Source organism: Cynocephalus volans, chromosome 1 (genome assembly GCF_027409185.1).
Source record: "Cynocephalus volans isolate mCynVol1 chromosome 1, mCynVol1.pri, whole genome shotgun sequence".
NCBI classification, from domain to species: domain Eukaryota; kingdom Metazoa; phylum Chordata; class Mammalia; order Dermoptera; family Cynocephalidae; genus Cynocephalus; species Cynocephalus volans.
The window spans coordinates 11,388,143-11,406,622 of NC_084460.1; the positions used below are offsets into that span (position 1 = coordinate 11,388,143).

At 47.9% G+C, this 18,480-nt stretch overlaps 1 protein-coding gene across 2 annotated transcripts in view; it reads left to right on the forward strand.

The window, feature by feature from the left end:
- Positions 1–18,480, forward strand: part of SLC24A3 (solute carrier family 24 member 3) — a 515,190-nt gene that overhangs the window by 323,120 nt on the left and 173,590 nt on the right. For both annotated transcript variants that reach the window (XM_063088283.1, XM_063088282.1), the window contains one exon: positions 1,727–1,803. In XM_063088283.1, the coding sequence (XP_062944353.1) occupies positions 1,727–1,803 (77 nt within the window). The remainder of the gene's footprint in view (positions 1–1,726; positions 1,804–18,480) is intronic.

The following is an 18,480-nucleotide window of genomic DNA, read 5'->3' on the forward strand; positions in this document are numbered from 1 at the left end:
GCAGCTACACCGAGACATGCAAAGAGAAACAGTAAGGCTGTTTCCCTCTGGTGATGTGGCAGAGGAATTTAGATCAGATTGTATTCCCTTTTTAGAGGAAGTCTTGAGAAGAAAGAGGTCACAGGGCAGAGGCAGACTGCAGATAGATGCCGGGGGTGGGATGTTACCCACCAGGGGCATCCCCACTGGACGTGTTGGGTGTGTGGCCCTGCTCTGCAGCTTTCTGGCTGTGGATCCCTGAGTGTCTCACCTAACCTTTCAGCCCCTTGGCTTCCTCATCTACAAAATGGGAATAACAGCTTATAGTGAGGTGAAAAGGGACACTGGGGGCAAAATGCCTGGCATAGTGCCCACTGGGAGCAGGTGCACTGTAATGTGTATCCTTGTCATCATTGTGTAAGTCACCCTCCTGCCCCTGCCAGAGCCTCCATCTCAACCCATCTCAGCCCATGGCCAGCCAGCCCAGTCCACACCCCGCTTTCCAAGGGCATCCAGAATTTATACAAAACAAAGGGAGCCTCAGAGAGGAGGAGCTGCAAAGGTATTCACAGAGTTGACATATTTTCAGAACCAAATATTGGGATGCAAGGTCTGGACAGGGCTGGGAAACAAGGGGGGAGAGTCTAGATGCTGGAAGGTCTAGGGCTGTACGTGCTCACCCAAGAGGATGCATGGGGGGGGGTGGCCGTCATTGGGAGAGGGGAGCGAGGGACTCTCCTGGCTGATGGTACAGCCAAACAAACAGACCGATAAACAAAGATAGAAAAAGAAAGAGAATGCAAGGCTCAGGATCCCATCTGGTGGGAACGTGGTGCATGATCACTGTGAACTTCCAGCCAGCCACCAGCACAGCACCTGGCCCACCCCAGCTGCCCAGCGAGCGACTGTCTGAGCGAATGGACACGTGCTGAGCCCAGAAAAGAGAGGGCAGAAAGGCCTGTGGGGGAGAGCCAGGACCTGCGTGGGACCCCAGCTCACAGAACTGGGCTTTCGCCTCCCAGCACAGGAGGTTTGGGAGCAGGGAAGGGTAGGGCCAGCCCTGCAGATGATATTCCAGCCCAGCACAAACGTGGGTGCAGGTGGGAAGGGGAGTAGAGGGATAGAGCAGGCAGGGAGTGGGCTCAGGGCTCAGGCCCAGCCAGGGCAGGCGAGGTGGGAAGGGAGCAGAGAAGAGGAAGGACAGCTCAGAGCAGGGCTCTTAGACCCATCTGTGGACACCTTTGGCAACGCAGTGACCCCTACAGACCCTGCTCAGAAGGACACTTTCACTGCATGCCACAAGGTACACAGGTTACAAGTGGAGACTGACCTTGTTGAAATGAAGTTGTCAAAATATTAGAAAACAAATTTGCAGATGGTAGTTCACGTGCTTCCTCATTAACATGCTAAGTCACAAGTGGTGACTTGAAAACCACTGTAACGTTGAAGTGATGCATGACAGCCACCTGAGCATGATAGTGTAAAGTAGTGTAAACATTTCTGCTGGGCACTGAGTGCCAGGTGTGCTAACACAACTGTGGTTTGTCACCCACATTCTTATCTGCAGGAAACACTAAGTTCCAGTTGGAGTTTTGTGAACCTAAAGATAGCTTTTTTTGTCATCCAAGTTTACAAACCATGTATTAAAACCAGGACTCTAAAACCGGGGCTGGTGACGCTGTCCCAGACCTACAGCACTGAAAATGTTGTCATCTGTACTGAGCTGGTTTCTCTCTCTGTTCTTTAGCCTTGCATGAATTCCCCAATGACATCTTCACCAACGAGGACAGACGACAAGGAGCGGTGGTCCTCCACGTGCTCTGTGTAAGTACTCCTCCCAGGGCTCTGCCGGAGGGGGCCGAGAGCGGGCCTGGCATTGGTGGGTGGGCAGTGGTGGGTAAGACCACAGAGGAGTCTCCCTCCCTCCTGTTCACATGCCTCGCAGGGGCCCTCTGAGCCCTGGAGGAGGAGACCTCCGAATGGGCCATCTTTTAGAGGCCACAGGTTCATAAGCTAGAAGACATGTGCATGGATTCTTTCTGTCACATGAGTGCACATAGTGTGGGCTCTGAAGCCAAGCAGACTTGCTCTGCATTGTTCAACCTTACTCTCTGCTCAGACACCACCTTCTAGGGCAGCCGCTTTCCTAACCAGCCTCCCTATAATGCCACGGTATTTCCCCTCACCCTGCTTGATTTTTCTCCATACAGCCTGACATGATACAGTCATTTGCTTATTGCCTGTCCACCTCACTCGGAAGTTAGCCCCTGACAATAGGGACTTTGTTCCCAGATGCATTCTTGGCACATGGTAAAGACAAAGTATCTGATAGATTAGTGGATTAACTGTAATGACAACTGGCACATAGTGTCTGGCACATAGTAGGTGATCCATAAGCGCTTGTTCCCTTCCGTTCTGGCTTCCTAAAGCCCACCACTGTCCTAGCCTCTTCCTCTGCAGACTCAGTGGGTCTAAGGTCTTGCATTCACCTTGTCCCCATTTGCAGAGTTTGGAGAGGGCGTGTGTGTGAAGATACATCTAAGGAGTGGCTGCAGAACCAAAAAATTCCAGGCCACGTTCTGGACTCAGCACGTCACTGCTTTTTCCCATCTCTGTGGCATTCGCTCTCCCTTAGAATTCTTTTATTACATTCTGTTTATTTATTGCTGTGAAACAGACTCCCCAAATTTCATGGCATATCCAATCACCATTTTATGTTACCCATGGGTTCTGTGTGTCAACTATTTGGAAAGGGCACAGTGGGAATGCTGCTGCACGGAATGGGGCCTCAGGTGGGACAACTGGGGTGTCTGGTGGTGATGCAGATGCCTGGGGCTGGCTCCATGGTGCTGGAGGACCCCTTTCCTAGAGGACTTCTCCACTCCTGTGTCTGGGGCCTGAGCTAGCATTGCTGAAGGGGGGACTGTCGACCAGAGTGCCTGCATGTGGACTCGCCAGCATGCTAGTCTTGGGTAGTCGTACTTCCACATGGCATCTCAGGGCTCAGAGAGGGAGGTTTATGGCAAATGAGGAGGAAACCACATGGCCTTTCATGACGTGGCCTTGGAAGTCACACGGTGTCATTTCCACTGTACTGGATTGTGGTCACTAGCCCCTAGGCCACCCTGAGCTTGACTCCCTACCTGGAAGAACGCAATCAGCTCTTCAACTCCCTGGGGATGGAGGGAGGCATGAGAAATCCCTTTTTGGCAAAGACATTCTGTAAAAATACCAAACAAATAAGAAGAATTGTAGCAACCCCTCCAGCCCGCCCTGCCCTTCGGAGAGTCAAACACTGAGCAATTAATACAGATGGCACCCTTGGCACCGAGGAGTCTGCTGTCTCGAGGCTGAGGAAAGCCAGATGCTGAGTCAGATGCAGAATCTCCTGGTGGCCGTTAGCACCCCGACAGCTCCATATCTGACATGAGATTTTTACTCTTGGCTTGGCTCAAATAGTACAGGCTTCCATCCTCCTGAAGCTGCGTCGTCCCCTGCAGCTGGTAGGGCCCTTTCTCCACCTCCTCTCCCCTCTCAGATGCACTGACTTGCCAGCTGAAGGCAGAGGGGAGTAGTTTCTCTTGCTGTTCGTGTGCCCAGGATACCTGGTGAAGCCTCTGCTGTCTATGGTGGTGCCTCTCCAGGCTGGCATGAAGCAGAGTGGACAGAAATGGATAATGTCACCCTTAGACACTTCCTTAAAAGAGTGTGCACAAGCCTGGAGCTTAGCAGTTTGTAGGCGCTGGTATCTAATGCCACTGTTCGCCCTGCCCTGGGCCCTGAACTTTGGAATCCTCGGGGGCTGAGGTCAGTGCCCACTCCTCCAAGACCATGCTCCAGGCACACAGAACCCCAGAATTCTCTGTCCGAATAGCCCCGAGACTGCTGCCAAGGCCTGTGCAGACCTCCTCTCTGTGTCTACCTCTTGGAAGGAAGAGACCTAGGATGAGCAAGCTTCACCTGCTGCCTGGGACATCCACATCCATGCGTGTGGTCCAGGGTGGAGCCAGGTGGGCAGAGCAGGGCCCCTCCTCTACACGACAGAGACAAATGTTGGGGTAAGCCTGCTGGTGCCATCCCCAAATTCTACTTTATCCTGCCCACCAGAATATAAGCTCCCCCACCAGGACATAAGCCGGTGAATAGAACGACAGAAGTTGCACAGGAGTGAACGGCTCTTTTCATCCCCTTCAGCTACCACACCTCCCAGCATGTGTAGGAAGCTCAGGAATTGTTAAGCGAGCATCGCTGGATGTAAGAACTGCTGCAAGGGCAAACATTTGGCATTTTAGTGGCCAGTGGGAAACAGATGAATGCATGCGTCAAAGCTGCAAGAAGCTAAATACAGACTTTCTGCACTAGGAGGCATTTCCTGAACCCCTGCAGTCTGGTAGTGCTGGGCTGGGCCCTTCTAGATGCCTGAGATACTGCCTTGCTCTGAAGGCACCTACCATCTCGTGAGGAGGCTGCTTCTGGTCAGCACCTGCTGTGCACGAAATGCTGCCCATGGTTGGGCTGCATGCTGCGGGGGCTCAGAGAAGAACTGTCCGGTGTTGGGGGAATGAGGCTGTGCTGGTCTTGAAGATTGGCTCAGCAGTTTCCAAAGGAGAATGGAGTAAAGGGATGCTGGGCAGGAACAGGAGACTCCATGGTCAAAGACATAGAGATGTGAGAGTTCAGATAGTCTGGAGGGAGCAGAATCCAAGGACATGACAGTGGAGCATGAGAGAGCATGAGGGTGGGGAGCTGGGTGGAACCCCAAGAGGGAGGCACCACAAGGTGACTTAGCTGCCACATTGGACATGGTAGGAAGCAGATCCCTGATCTAGCCAGCCCTCAGGCAACCCTCCCTGCCTTATACAGCTTAGGGCTGTATAAGGGCAGGCATGGCCAGAGGTGACCCAGAGTCGTCTCCCCTCCAGTCAGTTGAGAAGGGCCCAGGCAGGCCACAAAAAAAGGTTCAGGGCCATTTGGGCAGCAGATCCCAAAGTCCCAGGTACCCTGAGTAATAACCTAGGCCTGGTGAGGGTCACCCAGAAGTGAGCATCGGGGCACAGAATGTCATGCAGCCATCTCTAGGCCCCTGAAGAGCTGGGTCTGCCTCATTTAAGCCGGAGAAGGATGACCTGCCAGAGGGTCCTAGAAGGGGTGTCCTGTCACCACAGGCTGTTCCAGATATAGGGCCATGGGGCGTCCTTTCATGGCCCTAATCACAGATCTCATCTAGAGTTCTACATCTACATCTACAAATCTTCTGAATTGTACTCTGAAACCTGACCAAACTAAGCATTTACCTAAACTCAAACTGCCCTGTTCATTTGTGCCCCTTGAGTTTGCTTTTCATGTAAGGCCTGCAACCTTCGACCTCAACTAGGTGCAGGTCTGGGGACACAGATGGTCCTGAGGACCCCTTGACACAATCTTTTAAATCTTAAATGTCAAAGCTTACTTCTCTTTTTTTCTTTCATGTGAATACTTCCCTCTTTGATGTGTGCTTTATGCAACTCAAACAACCATTTCTGGTTATACTTTCCAAACACTGTAGCTTTAATTTTCCCTTGGAAATGTTTTTGTGGATTTCAGAAACCGTAAGCCCTGATATTGCACTTAAAAAGTGCAATATCACTTCTATTCCCTCCGATTGTTCTTTCTTACTAGTGGAGAAATCCATGATCTTTACAACTTTTCCAACGAAAGCAATCCCCAAGAAAATGCACTTGCCTTACAACTTGCTTTATATCCAGTCCGTTATAACATTGAAACACTAAAAGCAGTATTTCCTGCCTGTGAGGAAATTTGCACCCTATAAACTCATTGAGCTTGCCCCAAATAGAAGAAGCAGACTTTGAATAATTTTCTAGAACCATGGTTTGTCTGTGATTTATAAGTATCTTGTGAAATTTTCTATGCGTGATATAAATAGCTTTGAGATTATAAGCCAACCTATTCATTTTCTCTTCCAGTAAAATAAGCCTTAAATAATCAATATTTGAAATGCTTTCTCTAAGCGAGTATGGGCAGCCATCTATCCTTAATAGATAAAATTCCACAGCAGGAATAAATACCTTCTGTATACTCTCTCAGCTTTCCAAAGTATTCTCCCTTTGAAGAAGCTTTGAGCCTCCTTTTCCAATTTTTAATGTAATTCCCCTCTTCCAGCAGGCAGATATTTCTATATGTTTGTGTGTAAGGTGGTATAAAGTATTGTTACCTGGCACAGGTCCAGCTGCCTGCCCCCAGACAAAAACAAACTACTCAAAAGTCAAATGTTGGTGAAAAAGGAAGTCAGCTTTTATTTGGGAATACCTGTGACTTCAGGAGAGATGGTAGGCTAACCCGTCTCTCCAGTAAACCTGAAGGAGAAAGGCCAGACCCAAGCCATCTCAAAGACACAGACTGACTAAGGGGTTTTTTAAGAGGGGGTTGAAGGAATGGAACTTGGGAAATGAAATGTAGGGGGTAAGGCGTGGGGGGACATGAGCCGCCGGAGCTCCATGCAAAGAGCCAGGTGCCACATCTCACCAAGGCTCCGTCTGGTTTCTGCTCCTGTCCTTGCTGTTATCTCAGGGTCCTGCTGGACGGTGGAAGCAGTGTAGCTTTACTGAGGTCTTCCTTGGTTTCCCAGGGTCTGGATAGTACGTGTCCTGTGGCAAGTTTGCAGCTGCAGGCTGGCTGGAAAACAACGTTACATTTATGTAAATAAATCATCTTGCCCTATAACCAAGGTTCAGAATATCAAATAACCATAGGAAAAGAGGGAACTCAGAGAGATGCATGCCAAGAAAAAAACTGTCCTTTAAAAATCTTTTAGAGCCCATGTGGTTTTAGGTCCCAACATGGCTTCAGTCCTGCTCACTCCAACAGTATTACATACCTAAAATGAATCTGTGGCCCTGACTAAGGCAAATTCTTGTTGAGTGAGTCTTTTTGGGAGAAGGGCTACTAACTAAACCAGCAACCCACACTTGTTAATGGATGTGCCCAGGAAAGAAATATCAACAAGACTGTTTCTCATGCGCATCTTCATGTTCTAAAACCAAAATGTGCTCTAGAAAGTCCCACAGGAAACGGGAGTTCAGGCAGAAAGGACGTTTTCCTACACTGAGCTGGGTGGCTTCCATCTGGGCCATCTCAGGCCTCCCAGGATGGCAAAAAGGGATGTGTGGGCCCCACGCTGGGTTCCCTGGCCATCTGCCTTAGCCCACTCTGTCCAGTGGTGGGACATCCCTTGCCCACATCATCTTCACTACACCCTGATATCCAGTGCCTTTTAGGGGCTCATGTATAATGAAGGAGGTGGGCTCTCTACAGGCAGGCCCTTCGGGAAGTCCAGGCAGGATTCTTGTGCTAGGCCTTCGAGCCAGGGCTCCTGCACCTGGAGGTGCTCCAGGAATGGCCAAAAGGACTGCTGATGTCACTCCTTTTAGCATCCCCATGTGGCAATGTCCAGGGCTTGATACCAAAATTGGTGGTCTTTCCAGGCTCCCTAAACTCCTGTCCATGCTCTTGCATCGTCCCCCCAGCCCCGGGAGTTTTTATCTGGTCTGGGAATTGGAGCATCTCAGTCTATGAGCTCACACCCAAATTCTGTCTCATTCCCAGATCAGCTCTTAAACTTAAGAATGTGCCGATTTCTGTCTCATGATTCCATTATGACTTTCTTGCTCCCTAAGGCTGCAGAGGAGACTGGCTGCATCAGAGGATGGCCCTTGGGATAGAAAGGATGAAATGTGTTTGTAGGATGCGGGGAGAAGGAAAATATTCAAATCTCCTCCTCCTTCTGGTTTTGTGGTTTTTACAGGTCTGTTTAGTATTTCCTCCAGTTTGCGGTATTCCCAGCCTGGTGCAGTACTAGGTGACCTGGACCTCCTCCCACACAGTCTTTTCTCTCTCTGGAGATTCTGCTCCCACTCGGGCCCTGACTCTGCCTGGTGTGGTCTAGTGTGAGCCAGCCTGCTCATTATTGCCTACCTGCACGCATCAGTTTCTTAATCCACAGCCCCCAGCAGTTTCTATTTGGCCCAGCTCATTTTTTTTCCAGCCTGGCCGTGGCTCAGTGGTGCCCACGGGTGATCTCCCCTGGGTCAGGGCTTAACCAGTCAGTATGACCTGGACAGAGAGCCTCGGCTCCACAACCCCAACCTCTCCCACCCACAGCAAAAGTGAGGACTTGTGTGGATGTGTTCCTGAAGAGGCTGGAGGCTAGGGAAGCTTCCTGGGACAGCCCAAGTCCAAGTGCAAAGGGCTCCTTTACTCCCGGTTCACTCTTCCCCTTCCGTCCAGAATTGGGGGTTCCTCTCTGGAAGAGACCTCCTCAAATGGATATCATGTCTGGTTATTTCTGCTGTTTAATATTAATATCTGAAAGTCTGGTTTTCCTGGATGTGCTGGAGAGTCAACTTTATGTTTCTAGGTCATCACCATCCAATGGAATTTTCTGTGCCGATGATCTGTGCCACATCCGCACTGTCTGGTATGGCAGCCACCAGCCCCACGTGGCTACGGAGCACTGGAGATGTGGCTTGTATGACCGACGAACTGATTTGGGGCTTTAATTCTAAAATAAATGTAAATAGTCACATTTGGCAAGGGGTTGCCCTGGAAGACCTAGTGATGAATTCTGATTCAGCGTCCCCACTCCCTTCGCTTATGTTGCCAGCTCGAAGTCAAGAAGCAGAGACAGCCAAGGTACAGGTCTCTGGCAAAGAGGTGCTGCTGCTCCTTTACTCAGTCCCCTTAGGGGTGGCCTGGGTTTAACATGGAAGGCACTGCAGGGTCCCCAGGCTTACTGAAATGAGCGCAGGATATGTTGTTCCAGTGAGGAGCAAGGACCCCCAGATTAGGAGTCAGGACACTTGCCTATTACCAACAAGCTCGGTGCTTTGGAACCAGCCCCAGAGCTTCTCCTGACCTGAGATTCAACATCTACAAAGTGGGGACACATGATTTTTTGGTGTTCACCTTCTCCCCGCCCCCAGGAGCTCACCTGTGCTTGCTTAACCTTTCACAAAATACCTCTTGTCATGGGATCGGAGCCAAATCCATTCAGATGCAGCCGCCATCCTTGTGAGCAACAGAAGGAGGGTGTCATGGGAGGCCTCTCTGCACCTGCCATTTCCACCAAGCCCAGGGCTCAGGAAGAGGGCACTTTTGCAGGGCTTTTGAGTATATTGTAACTGACAGGTAATAATTGTATATATTTATGGGGTACAATGTGATGCTTCAATACATGTATGCATTGTGGAAAGAGTAAATCAGGATAACATCCATTACCTCACATACTTATCATTTCTTTGTGGTAAGAACATTTAAAAATCACTCTTTTAGGGGCCGAACCCATGGCTCACTCGGGAGAGTGCGGAGCTGGGAGCGCCGAGGCCGCAGGTTCGGATCCTATATAGGGATAGCCAGTGCACTCACTGGCTGAGTGCAGTGCAGAAGACACCAAGCCAAGGGTTATGATCCCCTTACCTGTCGCAAAAAAAAAAAAAAGAAAAGAAAAGAAAAAAAAAGTCACTCTTTTAGCAATTTTAAAATTTACATAATTAGTAAGTATAAAATAGGGAAGGACAAAGTGAAATTGTCTGCTAATGACATGATCTTACATTTAGAAAATAATAAGACCACTCCAAAAAACTCTTACACCTGATAAACGAATTCAGTAATGCTGCAGATTACAAATTCAACGTGTAAAAATCAGTAGCATTTCTATACACTAGCAATGAACTATCTGAAAAAGAAATTAAGAAAGCAGTCCCATTTATAATAGCTTCAAAAAAAGAACATATTTAGGAGTAAATTTAACCAAGGGGTTTTTGAAATTTAAGGGGATCTACATGATCTAGCCAAAAAAATCCCAGCAACATTCACTCACTCACTGGGCAGACGTGTTTAGTTAAGAGATTTCACCCTGGAAGAGAAAAATGATTAGAGCAGCTTGTGGAATTTGCTGTTTACTTTTGAAAAAGTGCTGAGCATGCCCTTAATTTGTCAGTGTCAACACAGAGCTAAAACTGGTGTCCAGAGAGGATTAGCACAAAGAGAGTAAATTATGTTTAGACACATCTTAAGTCACTCCTTCCCCTCCTTCCTCATGAGACTTAATTCAGAAGGCCCAGGTCTATCCATTAGGCCCCATGGGTTGCACACAGACTTAGTGGTAGGTTGATACCCCAAGATCCCTGTGCTGAATATAAAGAGTGATGGTTTAGAGTATGCACTTTGAGTAAAATCCACCATCTAGCTTTTCCACATAGTAGCTTGTAGCCATTAGCAAGTTGCTTTGCCTTGCCAGCCTCAGTTTTCTCATCTGTCACTGGAGGTAACTAAGGCACCACCTCCTCAGGTTGGTTTAAGGAATACATGAAAGCAGGTGTGTAAAGATATTGGCAAGTGTCTGGCACTGAACAGATTGTACCCCCAAGACCCTTTAGTACCTGCTGCTGTGTGTGCCCACCCGATTTCCAGCTTCCAGCCCCTTCGACCTTGGGCTTTTTCTGGTCTACAAATCCCATTCTACCAGAATACAGGATAGTCTGAAGTGCCAAGAAATCAGCAGCCCCCAGAGGTAGCCCTCAGGAGGAGAAGGGTTTGGTGGTGGATAAATGCCTCAGTTCCCTTGTGCCTTGGTTGGGTAACTGAAAAGCCTGTTCCGCCCTGTCTCCCAGAGTCCCCCTAGCAGGAGAGAGGGCTGTAATTGCTCACCCCAGTACCTGCTTGATAACATCCCCTTAGCTGCCCTTTCTTCCCTGGCTCACTTCTTGCTCTTCTACTGGCACTTGCCAGGATCCCCCTTGCACTGGAATGTGCCTAGTCCTGTTTTTAAGACACTGGCTCAGTAGCTATTACCTACCAGTATTATTATACAAATTAGGTTCCATCCTAAAACTCTGAGACTACAGAAGACGCAGAATTCATTTGGAGACTCCTGTCCATTCTAGGCATCCACAGAAAAAGGTCTGGCATGAGCTAATCTACCATCGCTTGGGTGCATGTCTGTATCCAGCACAAAACAGAAAGCAGTGTGGGGAATGAACCCTGCAGCAGACAGTGTCAAATGCGATTTTATGAACGCCCTAAATGGTGGTGGGAGAGAGATAATTTTGTGTTTTAGCTCATCCCTCCCCTTCAGTGCAGAGAGTATGCATGCACATTGCTTAGATACCAAATGTTTACCCATTGAGACCGAATATTTGCAGCCTACTGCATACTCCTCTTCATCTTATTTGTCTGCTTTATTACTTGGTCTACGTGATCCCTACTTCATATGTTTTATTTTTATTTATTTTTATACAGTAAATAAATTGTATCTATTCCTCTGAGATGGCATTGTCAGCAGTCACAAATTTGCATACAATAGTTATGTATGTATTTTTTCCCTCCGAAAACTAGTACAAAAGCTAAGGAAACAATGAGGTACTGTTATTTGGGTTTATCATATGTCATAGCTTAAAGAACTAGTCTTCAGCAAATATTCAACAAATCAACCTGGACAAAACAGTCAATCAAATGTTCTAACTTATGAGAAAATACCCCATGCATTTTAAATGTTGGAGCTCAATGGTTTTCACCCTTTGCCAACAGTCTCCTGCTAATTCTGTCCTGGTTCTCTCCTGGAGAACCTCAGTCCAAGACCTGCTGTTTACCATGTCCTGAGACCTCGGAATAAATGCTCTCCAGCAGTGGGAACCTTTTGTTTTTTATTTTATTTATCTTTCCTCCTTCCCACCTTCCTCCACTCTCCCTGGTATAATATAGAGACTCCAGATAGGGGTTATCAAGTTTAACAAAAAAATGGATCTTAAAGCAAAGACGCTTCTGCACCCCGGGAACCCAGATGTGCAGCGTGTTCTACGTGTCCTGAGGAGTCATGTCCTCCTTGACAACTTGCGCCAGAAGAGTTCCCACAGCCAAGGCACAGGTCTTAGGCTGGCTCCCCTGAGGCCAACCTTGAGTCAAGGAGTACAGGTCAGGGACTTCATTTGGAGATGATCGCAGAAAGCAGCTGGGGGCAGTGAGGCAGAGGAGGAAGGCAGCCAGTAAAAGGTGTGCGGTAAAGCCAGTTACCCCTGCGGGCAGAGCCGCTGGAGACTAAACCCACCAGGGACGTGTGTCTTGGGCTATCCCACCTGGTCTGTGAAGGAACTGGGGTATTTATCCACCAACTCTTGTCAGTCATTGGCTGAAGGCTGCTTGGAGGGTCCTTAACCCATAGCATTTCCAGTCGGCCCCACCTGCGTGAGGCTCCAAAGCACTCATGCAAATGGACAGACATTGTGGGGTTGGCCTGCTCAGGAGCGTGAGTGCCCAGGGACAAGGATGGCCACCATCAGTGCCTGCTGCAAAACATACCAGACCCTGCCCAGCTGGGTCACCCCCAATAGGGACAGACTTGTTCCTGGAGATCCCGGCTGGAGGCAGACTTCCTCAGGTCTCCTCCCTGGCTCCGCATTCCACAGAACTGGTGTGTGTGGTGAAGATTCCGAAGGGTCCTCTGGGAAGCCCCTAAGGCAGGTGGCTTGGGCAGACTCCCCTGTAGCTTTCCACAGTTTGTCTGAATCAACTTGGAGGAGAGGGGAGCGCAGAAAGATGTCATTACTCTCATCAGGTGAGCTGTGGGGCGTCTGTGGCTACCCAGTTCCGACGCCCCACCTGGAGGATTGTCAACACTCTGCTCAGGTGTGCTGCGTCTTCCGCCACCCCACCCCACCCCCAGATAGCTTTTCTTTCTATTTGGCTCACAGGTTTCCTTCCCTACCCCTGAGCTGTGAATAGCAAGGGTCTTGCCTCATTTCAAAGCCTTTGTCCCCTACAGTGCTGTGTCCGACTTTGGACTTGACAGTCCTATTGATTCTACCATTGTTTTGCAAGATTAGGGTGAAGGTCAAGAGTACAAGCCCTGACCCACATACTGCCTGTGTGACTTTTAAAACTTGGACCTCAGTTTCCCCAGATGTGTATGGAGATGAGGATAGCATCTACTCATAAGGATAAATAAGATAAAGCATGTAATATGCTTAGTCCGTGGCCTAGCACATAATATGCATGAAAAATGTTAACTATCATTTCATTTTCATTGCTTCTGCCCTGGATCCATCTGTTCTGTCTCAGTCCTAATTTAGCTCTACCAGCACCAGATCAACCTCTTGACAGCAATGCCCAGGTCGTGATTTGCTCTGAGCTCTCCTCCAGCAATCTCCCCACTGTGAGAGGCTCCACGTGGCATAGGGGGAAGAGGATGGGTTTTTAGAATCAGACTGCCTGGGTGTGCATCACAGCCTCGCCACTTTCTAGGTATGTCACTACCTAAAATAAAGGTACAAATTACTTTCCTTTCTGGTGCCTCGGCTTTTCTGTAAAATGAGGATAATGATAGTGTCTACTTCATAGGGCTTTGCGTGTGAGAATTAAGTAAATCAATCAATGCCAAATGCTTAGAGCGAAGCCGGACACTTAGTAAGGGCTGAGTATTTAATAGCCATTGTCCTTACTGTTATTTCAGAGTATCCCCACAGTCCACATGCCAACCACTGTCCAGTCTTTTGTTGCTCTTCTCCTGTATACCCATTTATCACCGTCCAGCAAAAACTGATTCTTCACCACCCACCAAGAGATCCCAAGGCCTTTCCCTTCCCAGTTCCTGGCTAGGCCTCCATCACCTTTGGTTTTCTTGGAATCCTCCTATAAGGTCCACCTAAACGCCATCTCCCCCTTGAAGCTTTCTTTTACTTTAAGGAAAAATGGGACTTTACACTAGCACAAATCTCCTTCTACTTTAAATCCCCACTTTCTTCTCTTGTTTTCCTATAATGTGTCTTGCCCTTTCCTATCTTCCCAGATAAGTGGTAGAGCACTTGGATCATGCCTTAAACATCTTTATGTCCCCATACAGCCAGCACGGCACCTTGCACAGAAGAATTGCTTGCTGAATGCTCAGCACATGAGGAAATGAATGAATGAACTGTGCTAGTATTTGGCTGCTGAGTATAGGGTCTGGTATGTAAGAGTTATTTACCAATGATTTTGTAAGACTCTGGGGGTTCCATCAATCCTCACTATAACAAGATGGACTTTTGGGGTCAGGCATTCTCTGAGAGATGTGTGCTGAGATAAATACCCAGGATACTCTAGCTTATAAGGCAAGAGAGAGCAAGCTGGGAGCAAGAACACACAGGTCACCCATACCACTGGGATGCCTTATCTCTCTGCAAGATGTTGGTGCTGCCCAGATGGCTTGGGCATTGCAAAGATTCAGTGACAGCGGAGACCCTCCCCTGCAAAGATGTGCCTATTTCATAATGTAACAGTGACTCAGCTTCCTTTCTGAACATTTGCACAAGGACATAACACCTAAACAAACTTCATCGTTAATGAGGGTCAAAATATTCTCCATCTTCTATTGAGTTAAATTCTTTCCCTAAAGGATTGGCCTCTGTCTACTGAGGTATCATCTCAGCGATTAAGCTCAGTGTTCCACATGTAAAAGGCACCCAAACCTGTTATCAATTAAGGCTGGGTGGAGGTGAAGTTTGGGAATGGGGCTTTGGTTTCTTAAACCCATGTGGCCTGGGAGGCACCTGCTAAGCAGTTCTGTTTGTCCTACACTCCCCGACTCCACCCAGTGAAGTTCCAGGAGTCCGAGCTTTTTAAGATCCTCCCAATTCCCTGAGATCCCAGGTCACTTTTTGCTATCTGCACAGGCCCCTGAAGATTTTCCTAAACCCCCATTTCTGGTGCTCCCTTGCTCTCACACTTTAAGGACCCTCAAGGTCCCCAACAGTAACTTGCCCTTTTGATTTGTACAACTTCTTACATTGAGGAATTTGGAACCAGATCCCAAGGATCTGATCCAGAGAACATTTGGAATAAACTGTCAACCGTCAATCAACCCTCCAACTTGCCATAAGCTGGGGGCCCAAGATGGTGTCCACTTACTCATCTCTTTATCCTCAGGGTGTGTGCCCATAAATACTGATGGCACTGTCTTTGTTTGAGAGACTTATTTCCTAAGAAGGTTCTCTTTACCATTTCTCCCAAGACTCCTAGGAACTATTTACAAATAGATTTCTTGATGACGTGCCCTTTTACCTAGAACTCTCAAAGCACGTGTGCAAATTAGGTCCAAATGGGACCCTCACTTGGGTCTTGGTTTGGATGCTTTTCTTTGATTCTCCTGATGTATCCTTAGAATACTGAAAGACTCCCTGCTGCCTGCCCATAAAGAGATTGCAAAGGTAATTGTGGAATCTGTCTTCTCAAATATTTCATTAGCAATCTGATTGCTGTCATTTTATGCACAAAGATGGAAGCCTGGGGATTTATTTTTTCCCTTCTTCAACTCATTAGAACTGTCTTTTTCTCTGCACTGTGGACCGCAGGGATTAGGCAGAGATGTATTTTGGACAGTTAGGATAATGCTTCTCAGCATCTGGAGCTGTGACAAGACCAGCAGTTTTGGCTGGTGCTGGGCCCTCCCGTCCCCTCCGTCGCCTCCTGGACATAGGCCCAAATCCATTTGACTTCATTGCTTTGGCTTTGCAGAGACAGCTTGGGGCAAGACCCATCACTGTCTTCTGTAGAGTGCAAGTCCTGGAGGATAAATTTTATGCCCATGCTTAATCTGAATGCACACATTATGCACATATGTGTATTAATAGCACTGTGACCCTCTCGTAAAACACAGTGGGCAATAATTCTTAACATATTAGGCACGACTACTTAAAGTGTAATTCTGAATAAATGTACATACATATGTGAGATATATATATATGTATATGTACATGTGTATGCATGTGTACATACACATATACATATCCCTTGGCAACCCAGACAACACTTCTTCAGTTTACATGGAGTAAGAATGTAGTTTGAAATGCAGCGATGAGGTTTTAAAAGACAGAAACCTTTCATTCTTCCTGCAAACCTGTTTATCTCTCAGCTTGGCCGTCTCAGTAGTTGTCACCACCACGCATTGAGTTGCTCAGGCTGGAATCCTAAAAATCAACCTTGATACCTCTCCCTCCCACCGCACCATCAAGTTCTGGCCGTTCACCTCCAAGCTGTGTCTTGATCCCATCTCCTTCTGTCCATTTGCACTGGCTTGGCCCTTGTTCAGGCCACTGCCATCTCTTGCTTGGACCACTGCAAGAGCTTGCAGAAGGGTTTCCCCTTCGTGTCCACATTCCGTGGAATAGCCCGAGTGATGCTTTAAACACATACATGAGCATCGGGACTGCGTGATCTGGCCCCATCCACCTCTCCAAGTTCCACCTCCTTCCCCCCAACTACGCCTCAGCCCCAGACCTTCCTCCTGTTCCCCAGCCATTCCCAGCTCACCCCACCTTAGGTACCTGGTACACCCCCTTAGTCTGATTCTACTTTGACCCCACCTACTGCTGTCGGGTACAGTTTGCAACACATGTCCCATTCCTGCTTGCATGTGAACTCTCACCAGCAGTCGGCCGCCTGAAGGTTTTGCTGCATTCTTTGCTCTGCTGGTAAAGGAATCAGACTTTCCTATACCAAAAATGGCAAAAAGTGAATCCTCTTCTCTCCCTTCCTATAGTAAATAGGCAAGTCAGCTCAGAGAGAAATCTGTTCAAACTAGAAAAGTTCAGCATGACTAAACCAATGATTTATTGTGTCATTCCTTATAAAACTAGCTGGCCCTCATTAAAAAAAAAGAAAAAGAGTGTTGGAAAGGAAGTGAAAAGCTCTCCTGCAAATGTTTTCACATGTACTTGATTTAGTGATGGAATTGGCATGGAAAGGGAAGGGAAGGGGGTGTCCTGCGTTGTAAGACACAGGCAGAACCATCTACTGTTTTCCATTGTGATGCTTCTAATAACAAGATACAAAGAAATTATACTCGCTGGGGACCAGCAGGATAGCAATGATGCTTTGGATGTTTTTAAATCAACTGAGTGCTGAAGGTATCTCTCTGTCTATATTTGGGGTACAGTGGAGGTGGTGCCAGGCCTGTTCATCAAAGGAGAGCAAAGCTGGCTGGCGAGGATGTCAGCATCAAGTTTGTTGACTTCCATGACAGCTCAGTGGGGTGGTCATTCTGTCCTAGAACCACCACTGACCAGCTCTATGACCCTCAGTAAGTCACTTGCCCTTTGGGATCTTGGATTCTTCTTTAAAATGAAGAAAAGTTCTCAAGATCCAATCTAACTCCAAGACCCACTATTTATACAGTAAAGGGAGAAAGGGCACCTGGGTGACCTGAAGCATCCATCCTTGAACAGTTGTGGCACTGCTGGATCCCCCAGAATGCATCCCCTTCTGAGGAGCCTGAAGTTCCTAGAAACACATCAGGAGGCTTGATATTGCCTGAGTAAAACTCCCAGGCAGTCACTGGGAGCTGGAGCACTGGGGTATAACCGGGCTCTCTCAGATGGAGGCTCTGTACCTTCTTGTCAGGAGTGGGTGGGCACGTCTTCAAGGCCCTGGGGTTAGATCGAGTCACAAGACCAGTGTGGACAGAACAAAGACCACAGCTGCTCCATATAAGGAATAGGATTCCTGACACAAAGAAGAGCCACTGCCTGAAAAATAACAACATTAAAGGCAAGGAGCAAAATGCTGGGCAATGCCTGGCTCAGGTTGCTCGTGGCCCACCTACTCCCTGCACTGCAGTCGCCAATTCTGCACCCATCGCCTACATCGGGATGGGAGCCGAGCAGAGGGGTCACTTCTCCTCTGTTGTAAGTCCAGCCACCAGATTAACACCACTGATCCCCCATTTCATTTTCAGCCACAAATGGACCCAGAAGTGGGTTCCGAGTGTATCAGAGGCTTTCGCAGAAGTTCAAAAACAACAATCAACCAAGTAATTAGGAATTTCTATGTCCTACTAAAATGCTTACAAGGGAGAGTGGGCAAAAGAGAGAAGTGGTATATGGAAATAGATAATGTACAGGCACAGCTGTCCAGGGGTCTTGCTCCAGGCCATCAAGAGGAGGGGGAAATGGGATTGTCTGGAGTGTGCTGTGTGGTGAGAAACATGCTGGGGTCTTTTTCACACTCTGTCAAATATGGATTTAAGTCCTTCCTCGTGTCTATAATCCTTCCCATTTTATAAATGAATAAACCGAGGCATGGGGAAGTAACTAGTCCAGGGAAACAAACTGCTTATGTCGTGTTTATACCAATGTATGCATAAATATCTCAGGTTCAATCAAAGGAGGAAATATTTATCAAGAACACTGAAAATGAAAGGTGCAGAATGGAGACAGGGAGGGGTAGGTAAGACATGGTCCTCATATCCTAGGAGTCTGACATCTCCCAGGACACACACTGGGAAACATTAGAAAGCAAGAGAAGGAGTCAGCAGCTTTCCAAGCACTACCGTGGATGTCACTTAGCCCTGTCATATGGCTGTTTTTATTCCGATTTTGCAGATCGATAATGAAGGCTCAGAGAGGTTCAGTGATTTGCCACCTGTGACATAGGTGTTATTCCTCCATTTTCCAGGTGAGGAAACTGAGGCACAGAAAT